The sequence below is a fragment of the Tachypleus tridentatus genome, chromosome 10, assembly GCF_004210375.1.
Source record: "Tachypleus tridentatus isolate NWPU-2018 chromosome 10, ASM421037v1, whole genome shotgun sequence".
NCBI lineage: Eukaryota > Metazoa > Arthropoda > Merostomata > Xiphosura > Limulidae > Tachypleus > Tachypleus tridentatus.
Genome location: NC_134834.1, coordinates 150038627 through 150053713, shown reverse-complemented (window position 1 = coordinate 150053713; position 15087 = coordinate 150038627). Strand labels below are relative to the sequence as shown.

At 36.5% G+C, this 15087-nt stretch overlaps 1 protein-coding gene across 4 annotated transcripts in view; it reads right to left on the bottom strand.

Annotated features, from left to right (window-relative positions):
- Nucleotides 1–15087, bottom strand: part of LOC143230611 (ephrin type-A receptor 4-like) — a 93301-nt gene that overhangs the window by 24298 nt on the left and 53916 nt on the right. For all 4 annotated transcript variants that reach the window (XM_076464459.1, XM_076464460.1, XM_076464461.1 and 1 more), the window contains exons 4-5: nt 12176–12836; nt 2638–2793 (exon numbers count right to left, since the gene is read on the bottom strand). In XM_076464459.1, coding sequence (XP_076320574.1) covers nt 2638–2793; nt 12176–12836 — 817 coding nt within the window. The remainder of the gene's footprint in view (nt 1–2637; nt 2794–12175; nt 12837–15087) is intronic.

Below are 15087 nucleotides of genomic sequence, written 5' to 3'. Positions count from 1 at the left end.
GAAGCTTGTGAACGTGAGATTCTATCCAGTGGGTACATGAACTTGGTGTCTTGCTTCAGAGGTCAGGCAAATACAAGATAATCTTTGAAAATATTGTATCGTCAGACAGCCACAATGGTCAAGTTAAATACATCTGACCACTGTGTCCAACACAGTGTTCTTTGGACAGATGAGTCCAAAATTGACTTATTTGGACACCAGAACTGAGGGCATGTTTGGCATAAATCAAACACAGCATTCCAGGAAAATAACCTCATACCAACTGTGAAACATGGAGGTGGAAGTGTCATGGTTTGGGGCTGCTTTGCTGCAGCAGGACCTGGACAGCTCACAATCACCGAATTCACCATGAATTCTACTGTGTATCAGAGGATGCTCGAGGATCATGTGAGACCATCTGTGCGAAAATTAAAGCTGAAGCGGAACTGGACCCTGCAACACGACAATGACCCAAAACATACCATAAATCCACCAAGGACTGGCTGAAAACTAAGAAATGGAGAGTCCTGGAATGGTCGAGTCAAAGCCCAGACCTTATTCCAATTGAGATGCTGTGGGGTGACTTAAAACGGGCTGTACATGCAAGAAACCCCTCAAACATCTCACAGCTGAAAGAATTCTACATTGAGGAGTGGGGCAAACTTTCTTCAGACCGATGTCAGAGACTGGTAGATGGCTACAAGAAGCGTCTCACTGCAGTTATTTCAGCCAAAGGGGGAACACTAACTATTAGGGGGTAGGGTGTCCTAACGTTTTCCTCAGTTAGAATATGCATTTTTTGCAGAATTACATTTACAGAAGATCTTGAAAAGTCTTTTCTTCAGTTTTACTTGTTTAGTTATATTCCTATAATCTCTCAGTATTGTTAAAATTGAGATTAAATATCTATATATCCAAAAATGTTACACAAATACACAGGCTTTCATAGGGTGTCCTAACTTTTTCACATGACTGTAAATATAGAAGAGCTTATAAAAGAATTCATAAACAGATCATCACGAAGGCCTACGTTTGGGAACATGTAGACTAGAGGACTAAATGAATCTTACTTCAATGAAAAGTATGAATAATTATGTGCTACATTGTACTGATGTGTTATTTTCAAGAGTTCGCAAAGACATTTTAATTATTTTTATCAAACAACATGAACAGTTTTTCAGTAGATATAAACTTATCAATAGTAATTACTAATTTTATTAATATTTGAAAACGTAATTCATGCAATGAAAGTTATTAGTAACCTTGTCAAGTATTAATGGCCATCTTTTATATTGTGCAGGAATAAATTCATGTGGCAGTTAATTTGTGACACATTTGTCTTTATTCTATTAACATTTTGAAAACTGTTCACAACATCTCACTTATGCAAACCTACATGGAAACCTTGAAGTATTGTGGCAACAAGATTACTCTATGACTGCATGTTTACAGCTTTCAGGTTCATGTAATCAGAGATTACCAATTTGCAAATTGAACAGTCCACACAAGTGGTTGTAAAAATCATCCCCCCCCCATCGGGTGTAACAAATCTACGCTCCTGAGTATAACTATTAGGAAAGTTAAAACATCAAAAACAAACATTAATTTTTAAAATTGACATTTCAACATTCTAATGGACGCTTCGGAAAAGATTTTCTCCTGGTGAGTGCAAGCCAAAATAGATCCAAGTAATTTACATTTTTGACACTGTTTTTTTTTTTAATTTAATAATGTGTTTGAGGATCTACTCTAATATTACATTAAAGAAGATTTTCCTTGTGTTACCAAATACGATAATATCTTGAATCATTCTACCTTATGTGATTATTTATTAAATTAATTAATGCGATATTATTCACGTTACTGGGTCCAACTACTTGATTTATTTTGGATACATGTACACAGACTAACAAGGGCTATCTCATTTTTAATCATAGAAGCTAAGAAGTAACGCAGCTTATGAACAGTACCTACCATCAACTTGTAGATTACTCTGGCGAATAGAGAGAGTTGACTCTCATTCTTATAACGCATCCACATTTCTAAAGTTTGGTTTGTTTTGAATTTCGTGCAAAGCTACTCGAGAGATATCTGCGCTAGCTGTCCCTAATTTTGCAGTGTAAGACTAGAGGGAAGGCAGCTAGTCGTCACCACCCACCACCAACTCGTGGGTTATTCTTTTACCAACGAATAGTGGTATCGACCGTCACATTATAATGTTCTCACGGCTGAAAGAGCAAGCATGTTTGGTGTGACGGGGATTCGAAACCGCGACCCTCGGATTACCAGTCGAGTGCCTTAACCACCTGATCATGCCGAGCCCAGTTATAAAGTGCGGACCGGTTTGTTTTTTTTCAGTAATGGATCACGAACCATGAACTCTCGGAAATGTGGTCCGTTAGGTTTGACCCAAACCTTTTCAACAACTAAAATGTACGTGTTTGAATGTAACGTTTTTACAGAAACAGTTTCAATAAAAGTTCAAATAAATTAACAAAACGACTTATTCAAATAAACAATGCTTCTTTCACCCCTTAAACTACAGAATCAATAGACTATAAGTTAATACAATTTTCTTATAACAGAGATGTCAATGATATACCAAACACATGTAGTTTAATGACAGCGGGTAAACAAATAAAAATTCGAACTACATACGAGAACAAGGGAGATCCTTTGGATCAGCTGGTGCTCGATAGTAACCATCGTCACATGGACATTCAATGGATCCTTTATAGAGGGCAGCACTATGCAAGGGACAGGAGGCACATCGTTCATCGCCAACTGATGATTTGTAAGTTCCAAGAGGACAAACTACGAAAATAAAACAAAAAACATATATGTTGAATAATGTTAACTGACATAATACAGCAAACAGGTTTTTATTTAATAATCTAGAATATCACGTGAGCAATCGGATTTCGTTATTCAACGAGAATTTGCCATATTTTGAACCGAGCGTTTAACAAGATGATTTGTATGCACAGCCGCCACACTCAGAAAAGAATAACGAACACTGAAAACTAAAATAATCTCTTATTATCTGTCAGTCAACATTACCTTCAACGTCAGTAAGATTAACTCATGATGAAAATAGTCGACACGCCTTTCAAAGTTTATCAAAATACAACCTCTCATTTCATCCAATGATTCTTGAATTACTTGACTCGATGAAGCCACAACGATGAAACATCTGATGAAATAAAACGTTTATCACTAATAATATTATGTGGAGGTAAAGCTTTTTTTTATTTCTAACTTCATTGCCAAAATGTACAAATATCTCCAGTGTGGACTGCAAAATTCGAGAAACTAAAAGGCCTTATGTGCAAACCAACGAAATTAACTCCAAATAAAAACAGCAGTTTTTATATAAATTTTTAAAACTGCTTCCGCCTTTCTTACTACTTTACAAAATTTTCCTTAATTCAACCGCAGAGCAACCACTAGTTATAACTAAAGTGGACGATAATGACCTTCACTGTGACCTTCAATGTCGAGTAATAATAATTGTTAATATTGAAACATAAACGACGAGAAATATTCGCCCATTTTTTATTATTATATAAAATTATTTGACCAAACATCCAATCAAGCCCAGGATATACAGAAACTCCACAATGGACTTAAAGGTTAAAACTGTTGACTACCTTCGACTTAGCACAGCTTTTGACCAGACATAGAACCCACGACATTATATAAATTGACAACAGTGGACCTAAAAACTAATACAATTGACTGTCTTCAAAGTCAATTTTATTCTGACCATAAAGTTACATTAACTCACAAAAGTGAACTTGGGGAAGTGACCTACATACCACAATGAGAGCTATAGCATGACAAAGAAACTTGGGAATGAAGATACCAGAGAGTACGGTAAAAAAACTTAGTTCCGGACACCCTTTTGATTACATGGCCTCCACTGTTCTAATTACGTATTAGTAATCATATACCTTTACTGAATTTTTATTAATGAAATATCAATAAACTACAGACGTATTACGTTCTTTTTTTCTATCCGTGAATTTGTCCGTCATTTCGAATATCACACAAATTCCGTAATATTTTGGGCACAAACATAGAAAACAACGTACAATCGATTGGAACAAAGTTGTCAGTTGAATATATATATATATATATAATCCAGTGTGCTTCAATAAAATATATATATATACTATAGGTTCAATTATATAATCTATGTTTCAGTAAATAGTGTTTCGTTAATCTAATTAAAACAGGCCCTGGATACAAAGTTAATACCTGAGAGTGGGTGCGTATCAGTAAATGTTGCTTGTTTAATCTCACTAAAACATTATCTGAAAAGGTAGCAATGCCCTGGGAGTAGATATGTATCAGTAAATGTTGCTTCGTTAATCCAGTTAAAACAGCCCCTAGAGAAAAAGATAAGGCCTGGAAGTGGGTATGTATCAGTGAATGTTGCTTGTTTAATCTCACTAAAACATTATCTGAAAAGGTAGCAATGCCCTGGGAGTAGATATGTATCAGTAAATGTTGCTTCGTTAATCCAGTTAAAACAGCCCCTAGAGACAAAAGATAAGCCCTGGAAGTGGGTATGTATCAGTGAATGTTGCTTGTTTAATGTAACTAAAACATTATCTGAAAAGGTAGCAATGCTCTGGGAGTAGATATGTATCAGTAAATGTTGCTTCGTTAATCCAGTTAAAACAGCCCCTAGAGACAAAAGATAAGCCCTGGAAGTGGGTATGTATCAGTGAATGTTGCTTGTTTAATCTAACTAAAACATTTTCTGGAGAGGTAGGATTACCTTGGGAGTGGTCCTCAAATTCTACAAAACCAAAAGGAAAACCATATCTCAGAGCTCAAGAAATCGGCAAATAAAAGATTGGCCGACGTATGTGAAGCAGCTAATCCTTCTCGATAGCCAATATGATTGATTGATTTTGTTTTGGAAGACAGACTCACCCCTTCCTGTTCCGCCCGTGCTGTATGTCTAATGATGGCTGCCGGCAAATACTTCTGTTGAAGGCCGTCGTTTCTCGAAGATATATTGCTTTCTCGTTGCGAGTTGTTCTTTCGTGGTCTGTATTTATTAAGCAGTTTTTATACAGCCGTTTGAAACGGTGAATAATATATTATAGAGTTTTGTAGAAAAAAGGGAAGAACGACAATAAATGGAATAACTCAACTGAACGAATCTACATATGTGAAAAAAACAATAATAATAATACGTTCTGCAAGCAGATGAAAACGGTTCAGAAAACAGAGATTTCAATCTCGACGTGTTGAATCTAGATAATTCGTCTTCAGCAGATTTGTTTGAAAACAGTTAAGTCGCTAGTGTAAAGTATTCGTTGAACTTCGCGCAAAATTACAAGAGAATTATCTGACCCTAATTTAGCGGTGACAGACTGGAAGTAAGGCAGCTACTCAACACCACCCACCGCCAACTTTGAGGCTACTTTATACCAATAAACAGTGAAAGTGATTGTGATATTATAACACCCCCACGGCTGACAGGGCGAGCATGATAGGGGAAGGGATTCGAACACACGACCCGCATATTTTGACTCGAGCTCTCTAACCACTGGACCAATTTTAATAGTTTTTAAGATTTATAGAAGCCAGAGAGAATACAATAAACAGCAACAGAAGTAAAGAATAAATAAACGCTTAACAAGAATCAAATACTTGGAAGTTTTAACTGAAATGAACTGGTAATGTGACTATGGACAGGTGGATATTTATATTCGTTAGCAGTCAATCTTTGGGTAATAATACTGTGTTACATTGATTAAACTGATTTTAAAATTTTGAAATTCTCGAAAGTCATATGGTGTTTGGTGCTCCGTGATAACAAATGACGGATTACATTATGTGACAAAATTTTTACTTTTTCTTGTTCCTGTGCATAAAGTGTTATTTCCCAATTGATTATGCCTAAAGTAAATGGAAAAGACCAATATTTCTCTTCAAACATTGCTTGGGAGTATATAACGAAAGCATGATGGGAGAACATATTTGGGGCCTGAAACATGAAAGTGATTTACATGACAATCGTAAGTCTCGAAAAACTATTCACTTCTAAACATTTTGTATAACATAAGTAAAAATATATGTAAATCTTGATTCCTATGTTGTTTTATTCAGATCTTATGTAAATGAAAATGTGCGAATTTGCCCGTTTTTATATAGAAAATAGGTTAATTTCTAAATTTCATTATCCAGATCACAAAAGCAAAGTTTGAAGGGAATAATGGCCATTTTCTGTATTTTTACAACGTAAGCAATTAAGAAATAACATATACTATCCAGGAACAAAATTTGTGTTGCATAGTGTTATAGGTGTTTGTAATAGGCTGACGTAGACTGACAATCTGTTGGTCGCGGGACCGAATCCTGTCACTGAATGTGCTCACCTATTCAGCCGTGGGGACGTTATAATGTGACTCTTCAATCCTACTATTCTTTGGTAAAATTGTATCCAAAGACTTTGGCAGTAGAAGATGTTAACAAGCTGTCTTCCCCTAGTCTATCATTGCTAATTTAAGGATGGGTATCGCAGATAGCCCTCATGTAGATTTGAGCAAAATTCAAAAATAAAAAAAAAGAAACTGTTGTAGTCATTCAGTTATTTTTCTTTCCTATTTGCTCACTTTTGTTGTTGTTATTCTCTCTCCCTATTGAACGTGCATATACATATATACATGAATATAATAGTATTATCTGTTGTATGTCCATGTGACTATTTACAAGGTGTGAATGGGTATCGACCAAAATTGGTATGGAGGTTCATTCGGTCCGTTTTTTGCGTTTTCACCACTACCTCACCTTCTTTTGATAGATCTTCGTGAAATTTGCCAAAGATTCATTGGGTCCACGGAGGGGGAAGATACATGCAAATTTTCGGTTTTTATGGACGTTATAAAAAGGGAAGCAACTTTTCATGTCATAAAATAACCTTTCATTAATCACGAATTTACATAATTCCTGTCCAGGGGACGGATTCCCCAACTAATGTGTACATAAATATAAATTAAATTTATTATATTTTCAGATTTAAGTTCCAACAGAAAATCGCTAAGAAATCAAATTCCCATTTTTATTAATTTTCATCATCTTGTTAAAATTATGGTTTCATGTGAATGAATCCACCGCATTTATTATTGTTTTTCTAATCTGGTTTCCACAGCTTTTCGTCTGAACTTAAATTGGAAATTAACATGCATGGAAGGAAATAACAACCAGCAGGGGCGTAGATTTTGGGGGATACGTCCCCCTTCATTTTAGGTGGGGGTATGGTGCATACAATCATCCCCCCTACAGTTTGGTCTGTTGAATTGTTTTATTGCATCACAGGCCTACAAATTGTGTTTTTCTTGTGATTCTCGTGTTGTTACCAATCGAATTACATAATTAGGCCTAAATATAAGCTTTTTCAGTAGCCGAAATGTAGGCGTGCTTCTAAGCTTTTCGATCTAAGCGACAGTTCGTAAGTATCAGTCAGTAGGCCTAAGTATATATGCAAGTATCGTGGCAACAAGATTACTCTGTGACTGCATGTTTATAGCTTTCAGGTTCACGTAATCAGAGATTACCAATTTGCAAATTGAACAGTCCACGTAAGTGGTTGCAAAAATCATCCCACCCATCAGGTGTAGAAAATCTACGCCCCTGACAACCAGGAGATGAAAATTCTATTATTGTTACTCTCAGGTAAATGGTTCTCGGCCTCGTGGTTCAGAAGCTAGGTGTTAGAGAGTAGTTTTTAAACTTTAGATCCCAATACATTAACGACTTTTGAGGCTGCGCTAGAGCTAAATGCTATCGTCTGGAGGCTCTGACGAATGACCTCACAGCAGTTTTGCAGCAGAGATTGATTTTTGGAGATCTGACTTAATGGCTCGAGGAAAATGGGTTCTTTTTTTATTTATTCTACAAAAAGTAAACACCAGCTTCCACGTATGGTTCGTATAATCCATATTTTTTCTATATTCTTTCATAAGACGGACAAAACTGATCGAGTGTAAGTCTGGCGCCGCCGTGAAGGAAGTAGACTTCGTGAATTGACAACACAATATAATAATAACAGTTTTAGTCTTAACCACTTAAGCCTAACTTGAGACAAGAGATTACATTTATATAACACTTCGTAGGCATTTAAAAAGAGGATATTATCGCATTTTACAAAACTAAAGAGCTAAAATGAGGTATACATTTTTTGTTTTACACAATATGTAACTTACAAAACACAGTTATTACAATTTATCATACAATGAACACGCGGTTACCACATCTTACAATTATCACTCAGTTATCATAATATATCTCACACAGTAAACACTAGGTTTTCATATTAAATCATAAGATAAACAGTGTTATCATAACACATTTTGCAATAAATAAAGGTTTATCATAACGCACCATACAGTTAATAAAGGGTTATCACAATGCATCTTACAATAAATACGGTTATCATGATACATCATCCAATGGAACAATTATAACTTCACAATTCACAGTTTAAGAAATCTTCCATACTAATGATTTTGTTAAATGAATACTTATTTAAAATCTACACGAGTTCTTTACATAGAACTTAGTTTAAAACTAACTAGATTATTATGTAAGTGCTCATTTAAAAGGAATGTAGAGTTGAATATTAGGCATCAAATCAAGTCTAACGTTATGGAAGTACCAGTTTAACAGTAAGTTTATACTGTGTATAAAGTATTTTTATACAAGACTGATGTTATAAATGCTACTTTACATCTCAGTATTAAAGAAGTACGTCTAAAAAAGCCTTTCAGAACTAAACTGTAGGTCTACCAAGGTGTTTTTATTATATAAACTAACTCTTTCTTGTCCGATTTGTTTCACATTAATTCTAATTCGACCAAGATGTTTTAAGCTATCGTATCACTCAAAACTAATGTACACTTAGTTGTACTGTTACCAATTAATGTATTTTAATCGCCAACACAGGGTTCGCTGTATTTATGATGTTACACTACAACTGGCAGGACGGTATGACTGAACACTCAAGACGCTAAAAATTGGGTTTCTATACTCGTGGCGAACAGCGCACAAATAATCCATCAGGTACTTTAACAGAAGTCAAAACAATAAAATTCTTTGATATCTGTTTGGTACGAGGGTTAATAAATTTGGTAAGTATTAATGTTTCACACTCTTTTAGTAATCCACAATACACACGGTGCAATATTCTGAGCAACGTTAAGCCATAGACACATTTTGTTAGGCCTAGTACATCTAGATACAACTTTACGTAGATTACATCCACTAATAAAGCTACGGAAAGATATATACAGAATTGGGTAGAGAATGTTCATTGGTACGAACATGGAAAGAGTATGTCCCTCCAATACAAGATTCAGTAGGGATTCTCCACGGATATCACTGTGGGCGGAGTTTATTCACGGACACAAACTTAGGCAGAGGAAACCCAGAGATACAACTTTGAGCGTAACACACCCATAGATACAACTTTAAGAAGGCGATATCCATGAACACAATTCTGGACACACAATTATTATCTGATAAACTTCAGACAGAACATATCCACGAATACAGTTTTAGGGCAGAATATCTCTATATTACGGAAACATCTCTAAGCAGAGCATATCCTTCATCTGCCCTGAACACACCTTATCTACGGATATGTCTTTAGGCATAATATTATTCTTTTTTGTCCTTACAACATAGAAGTGATTTGTTGTCCACATTAAAAGTTTTGTTTTTTTTTGCCGTAACCCATGTGATTGGCCCATCACACGAGATAGTGTTGGACAATGTTTGAATAATTAGCAAGTGAAACTGGTATCCATGTGAGCCAGCCTAGAATCAGTTTCCCGCTTCCCTCTAGTTGTCTGTGACAGACGTGTGGGTGAGAGACAACAGTTACTAACTATTAAAATTACAGGTCGAATTTGCTACAATATTCCTTAGGCCTAAAGAAACCACTAAAGTCCAGACAGATAAGCTAGAAATACGTTAGTGAAAAACTTGTAAAAAACTGGTTCGTTGTAAACTCTCGCCTTAAGGAACACGTAGTACACGTGGGTCATTTGACTTCCAGAAACCAGGTGGTGTCACCCTTTCGCGTCTTCCAAGAAGACACATAACTTCACTAGTTTTCGACTCGTATCGTTGACGCCCGCCACCTTTCGTCTCACGGGAAAGTTCATGCTATTGAATTGACTTATACCTTAGGATTGATAAAGCCGATCTGAACCCTTTTGTAAATGTATAGTGTTGTATGAATGGGATATTCGAGGCTTGTGAACGGTTGAAAAGTTACTAGGGATGAATTTCCTTCCACTGGACTGTCACAGTTGCTTTTAAATAACTTGCCCAGGGCGTAAAAAATCGTATTAAAAATGTTTCAAATTTAGAGACCTAACTATATGTTTTATATTTAAGACCACACTCTATTTAGCTCGACTCGGCTATGAGCTTGAATATATTTCTCATTGTCCAGTCCAACTAGGTAGACAACAAAGTCTGAGTTCTATATACCGACTCATAGCCTAGTTGAACTAGGTAGTCATCAAACTATGGGTGGTATATACCGACTCACAGCCTAGTTGTACTAGGTAGACATCAAACTATGGAAGGTATATACCAACTCATAGCCTAGTTGTATTAGGTAGACATCAAACTATGGGTGGTACAACTAGAACAAGAGGTTTTCAAGACATTTCAATGACTAATAATCTGAAAATAAAAACTAGTGAATATCAATGCTTTAATTAAGTAACACAGATATTCTGGCACAAATTTAAATAGTGAAATGAGAGGGAAAACGTAACTCTTGAAGGGCGAATGGATCTAAACAAAACACGGATCTTGAAGCTATTAAAACTATTGTAATGTACGGAACCGACAAATGTAATATATTATCGTAACGTATGGAACCAACAAATCCAGTACGTTATTGCAACCAGTAAACATAACACGTTATTATGAAGTATATAACATTTGTTTCCGTAAGAGCTAGCCAGTATCTAGACAACATCTAACTGGTTGATGATTTATTATCTTTATTCACGTCTGCTTGAAGAGGCATTGTCTTCTGGTGTGTTTATTGATGATGAGATTTGGACAATCTTTTAAATTGTATTATATTTTTCTTTGTTATTTGAAGAAGTCCACGTGTCTCATTTATCAGGAATTCTTATGACCTGAACATATTTCTTTACATTCCCCAGTTTGCACATGTGCAGACAGATCATACGCACTGTTTACTGAGAGATGTAAACTTTCTTCTGAAGTGCTGAATAAAAGAAAAACATATTTTTAGTGGAAACATCTTTCTTTGTAAAAACTCCTGGTTCCTGACTCTTATTCCTGAAGTGCTTTCATAAAGGAGTTTATACAATGGTGATCAAAGCTGGATGTTTTATCCCAACATTCGCCTCTTTTGACCAATAATCGAAACATCTTAGGAACGCCACTGTAACTATGGGAAACCCATAGAACCCCATTAGTCCGACTTCCGACTCAGCGATTGCTGACAATGACCAAAATAAACTCCATATTTCCGCTAACAGAAGATCAGTTCGTGTCGTAAAAATTCACTGGTCAGAGTAAATCATCTTTCAAGCTCAATCGCGCGTGAAGATAGAGTCACCTCTAAAAGCATAGTAAGTAAAAAGTACAGGGAATGTTTTTTTTCTTTATTCTGGCCTATGATGCCAGCGGACGGCATAAAAGCAGCTATCATTAATGTACAAACAATTTAGGTTTCTCTAACCGTCATTAATCAGTCGCAACAATTAGGAGTTCGATACCTGTTGTTATTTTACTAGAGATGGGCTATCCACACTACTTCCTCTAATAATCAGTGTTGTGTTTTAGAGTATCAGCAAACTTTAACACTTTCTTATTGACAGTGTGTAAACATTTAAAGTTTACTGTAACACTTTCTTATTGATAGTGTATAAAGATTTAAAGTTTACTGTAACAATTTCTTACTGCATGTTTATGTTTAACTACTTTATAAAGTTGTAATCAAATTCTGAGTTTATTTTGATTAATGGTAATAAATCAGACTGCTCTATTATTGCTGTAAGTATAAAATGTAACATTAATTTTTTTTATCTGTTTCACTCTTTGGATAGAGTCGTAAACATACAAATTCTGTGATACGTACCAAGATGACAGTTTAAAAGTATAAAACTAAATTATTGGTTACCTTGACAATTGTGGTTCATCGGTTCATACCCGGCTTTGCATTTACATCCACCAGAAGGCAGTGTCCAGTTCCCGTCTCCTTTACAGAGCATTTTGGGCTGTTCCACAATTTCAGAGTTTGGTTCACACTGACCTTTCACCTCTAGGATTTCTGTAACCTCTCGACCCGTAGGGCTGTCTGGAAAAAAGGCGAAGTTGACCTTGATACTTGGGCATATCACATAGTAAACTTTGATGGCTAAGAGCGATAAGCAAGCGCCTTGGTCGCGGAAGGCAAAGTACACCCCCTTTTTGGTAACTGGAACACTGCGGACTTCGGTATTAATAATGACCTCACTGGTAGAAGTAAAACGACCCTCATCTGCTGCGATACGGTCCACGAGCTTATAGGAGTCTGGTTCCCAGGGTGGAGGCTCCTTGGTCGCTGCATCAAACTCGTAGTAAAGGAGAGAAAAAGTTTCTTTGCAAGAAAGTGCCATTCCAGGGAACAGGTTACAGTCTCTCATACTAAACTTGATCTCGATGTATATTCTGCTGGCCTCCCTCCGTTCCACAAATGGTGTCCAAAGCCAGTTATTCACATTACTGTACGCAACGTCACAAACCACGAAGGATCTCCAGTTAATTCCTTGCTCAAAATTGGTGAAGCTTTCTTCCACCCACTGACAAAAAAAAACAACAACAACAAATAACCAGTCACGAACAATATATCTCTCATCTACTTATACGATTAAGACAGCATTTAAACTGTGGATACATTTATCCACTGGCATACTTGGTATTTAGATCCATTGATTCACAGTTTTGGAAGAAATCCTTGCAAAAATGAGAGTTTAGAGAAGGTTTGTTTTTTAATTTCGCGCAAAGCTACAAAAGGGCTATCTGCGATAGCCGTCCCTAATTTAGCAGTGTAAGACTGGAGGGAAGACAGCTAGCCATCACTATCCACCGCCAACTCTTGGGCTACTCCTTTACCAACGAATAGTGGGATTGACCGTAACATTTAAACGCCCCCAAGACTTAAAGGGCGAGCATGTTTGCTGTGACAGAGATTCGAACCCGCGACCCTCGGAATGCGAGTCGAGTGTCTTAATCACCTGGTCATGTCGGGCCTTAGAGAAAGTTATGCGACGACATTATTTGTTTTGAACTGTCCCTAATTTTAAAACAACAAACAAGGAAGCTGGAGGGAAAACATTTATCGACACCACCAGCCGCCAAATCTTGGGTTAATCTTTACTAACATATAGTGCAAGTGATTATCCCATTATAACGCCCCCACAGCTGAAAGAACGAGCACATTCGGGGACGAGATTCGAACCTATGACTCTGAAGAGTCTAGTGCCTAACCTCTAGCCCATGCAACGTTGCTGTGCAAAGAATAAATTATCATAAGTGTCCACATTGAACTGTGGCAGAAAGGTCTATTTTACGGCTGTAAAGGATAAAGACTATCCTAATTTACCGTCCGACATGTTCAGGTGGTTAGGGAGCACGACTCACAATCTGTGAGTCGCAGGTTAGAATCTACGCCCCACCAAACATGCCCGCTCTTTCAATCGAGGGAGCATTATAGTGTGACAGTGTATTCTACTATTCATTGGTAAAAGAGTATTCCAAGAGTTAGCGGTGGGTGGAGATGACTAGCTGCTTTCCCTCTAGTTCTTCACTGATAAATCAGGGACGGCTAGCGTAGACAGCCTTCGAGTAGCTTTGCACGGAATTCCAAACCTAATTTACCATGTCACTCGCTCTGAGATGGATTTCGTCCCTGTTAGAGTGGACACAGGACCCAAATGATAAAAGCCATTAGCCGTTACTGTACGCAAACTTTACCTGAGAAAATCGCGTTAGCACGTTTACTACCTTCTGACATCCAATTGTCGAAGATATCGTAACCATGTGTATAACACATATATAAAATTGTTGAAAAGTTCCTGAATAAAAAATATATTCTACAACAGTTAAGGGATTTTGAAATTTACTACTATTTCAGTAATTTCATAGATATACTTTAATTGGGAAATAACCTGAAGACAAGTGGACAAGACATTTTAGTTTTATGTTTTCCCATGTATATGAGAAGATTTTAAAAGGTTTATTCCAGCATATCGCTATGTTTAACGTTTCGAAACATTTTGAACACTGTTTGTGTTCGAGTTTGTCCAATACTTATTTGTTTAAATGGTCCTCATGTAAGTATGAGCAGGCTTATTTGTTTGCTTTTCAAAAAAACCACATTGAGTTATCTACTTTGTCCACCGAGGGGGACTCGAACCCCGGACTGTGGAGTTAGAAGTCGGTAGCGTTACTCATATCTAATATCTCGGTGGGACAACTACTTGGCATAACTCTAATTTTAGATCAGTTCTTTATACTGAAGTATGTAACAGACAAAACTCATTAAAATGCTCAGAATAACACAATGGTAGAGAACAGTATAAAAGCGAGTCGGTGATTTAAAGGATTATAGAAAGTTTTATGGTGAATAAATATTTCTTTTGTGTTGTATTTGATGTATTGGTACAAACTCGTGTTAGTTAGTTAGCATCTAAACACCTGCTCATACGGAAGATAACAATAAAAGCACCTGATGTATTGGTACAAACTTGTGTTTGTTAGCTAACATCTAAACACCTGCTCATATGGAAGATAACAATAAAAGCACCTGATCTATTGGTACCAACTTGTTTTAGCTTACTAATATCTAAACATTTGCTCATATGGAAGATAACACCAAAAACACCTGATGTAATGATGCCAACTTGTTCCAAAACCGATTACGCGTAAACTATTGGACACCATATTTCTCAGTGAACAAACAGTTTCTGATCTGATCTAATAAAAATGTACAGGGAAAGTTTCTAACTCCCCACCCCCATGTAAGGGGGTCATGGAGTGGTACTTTGTACG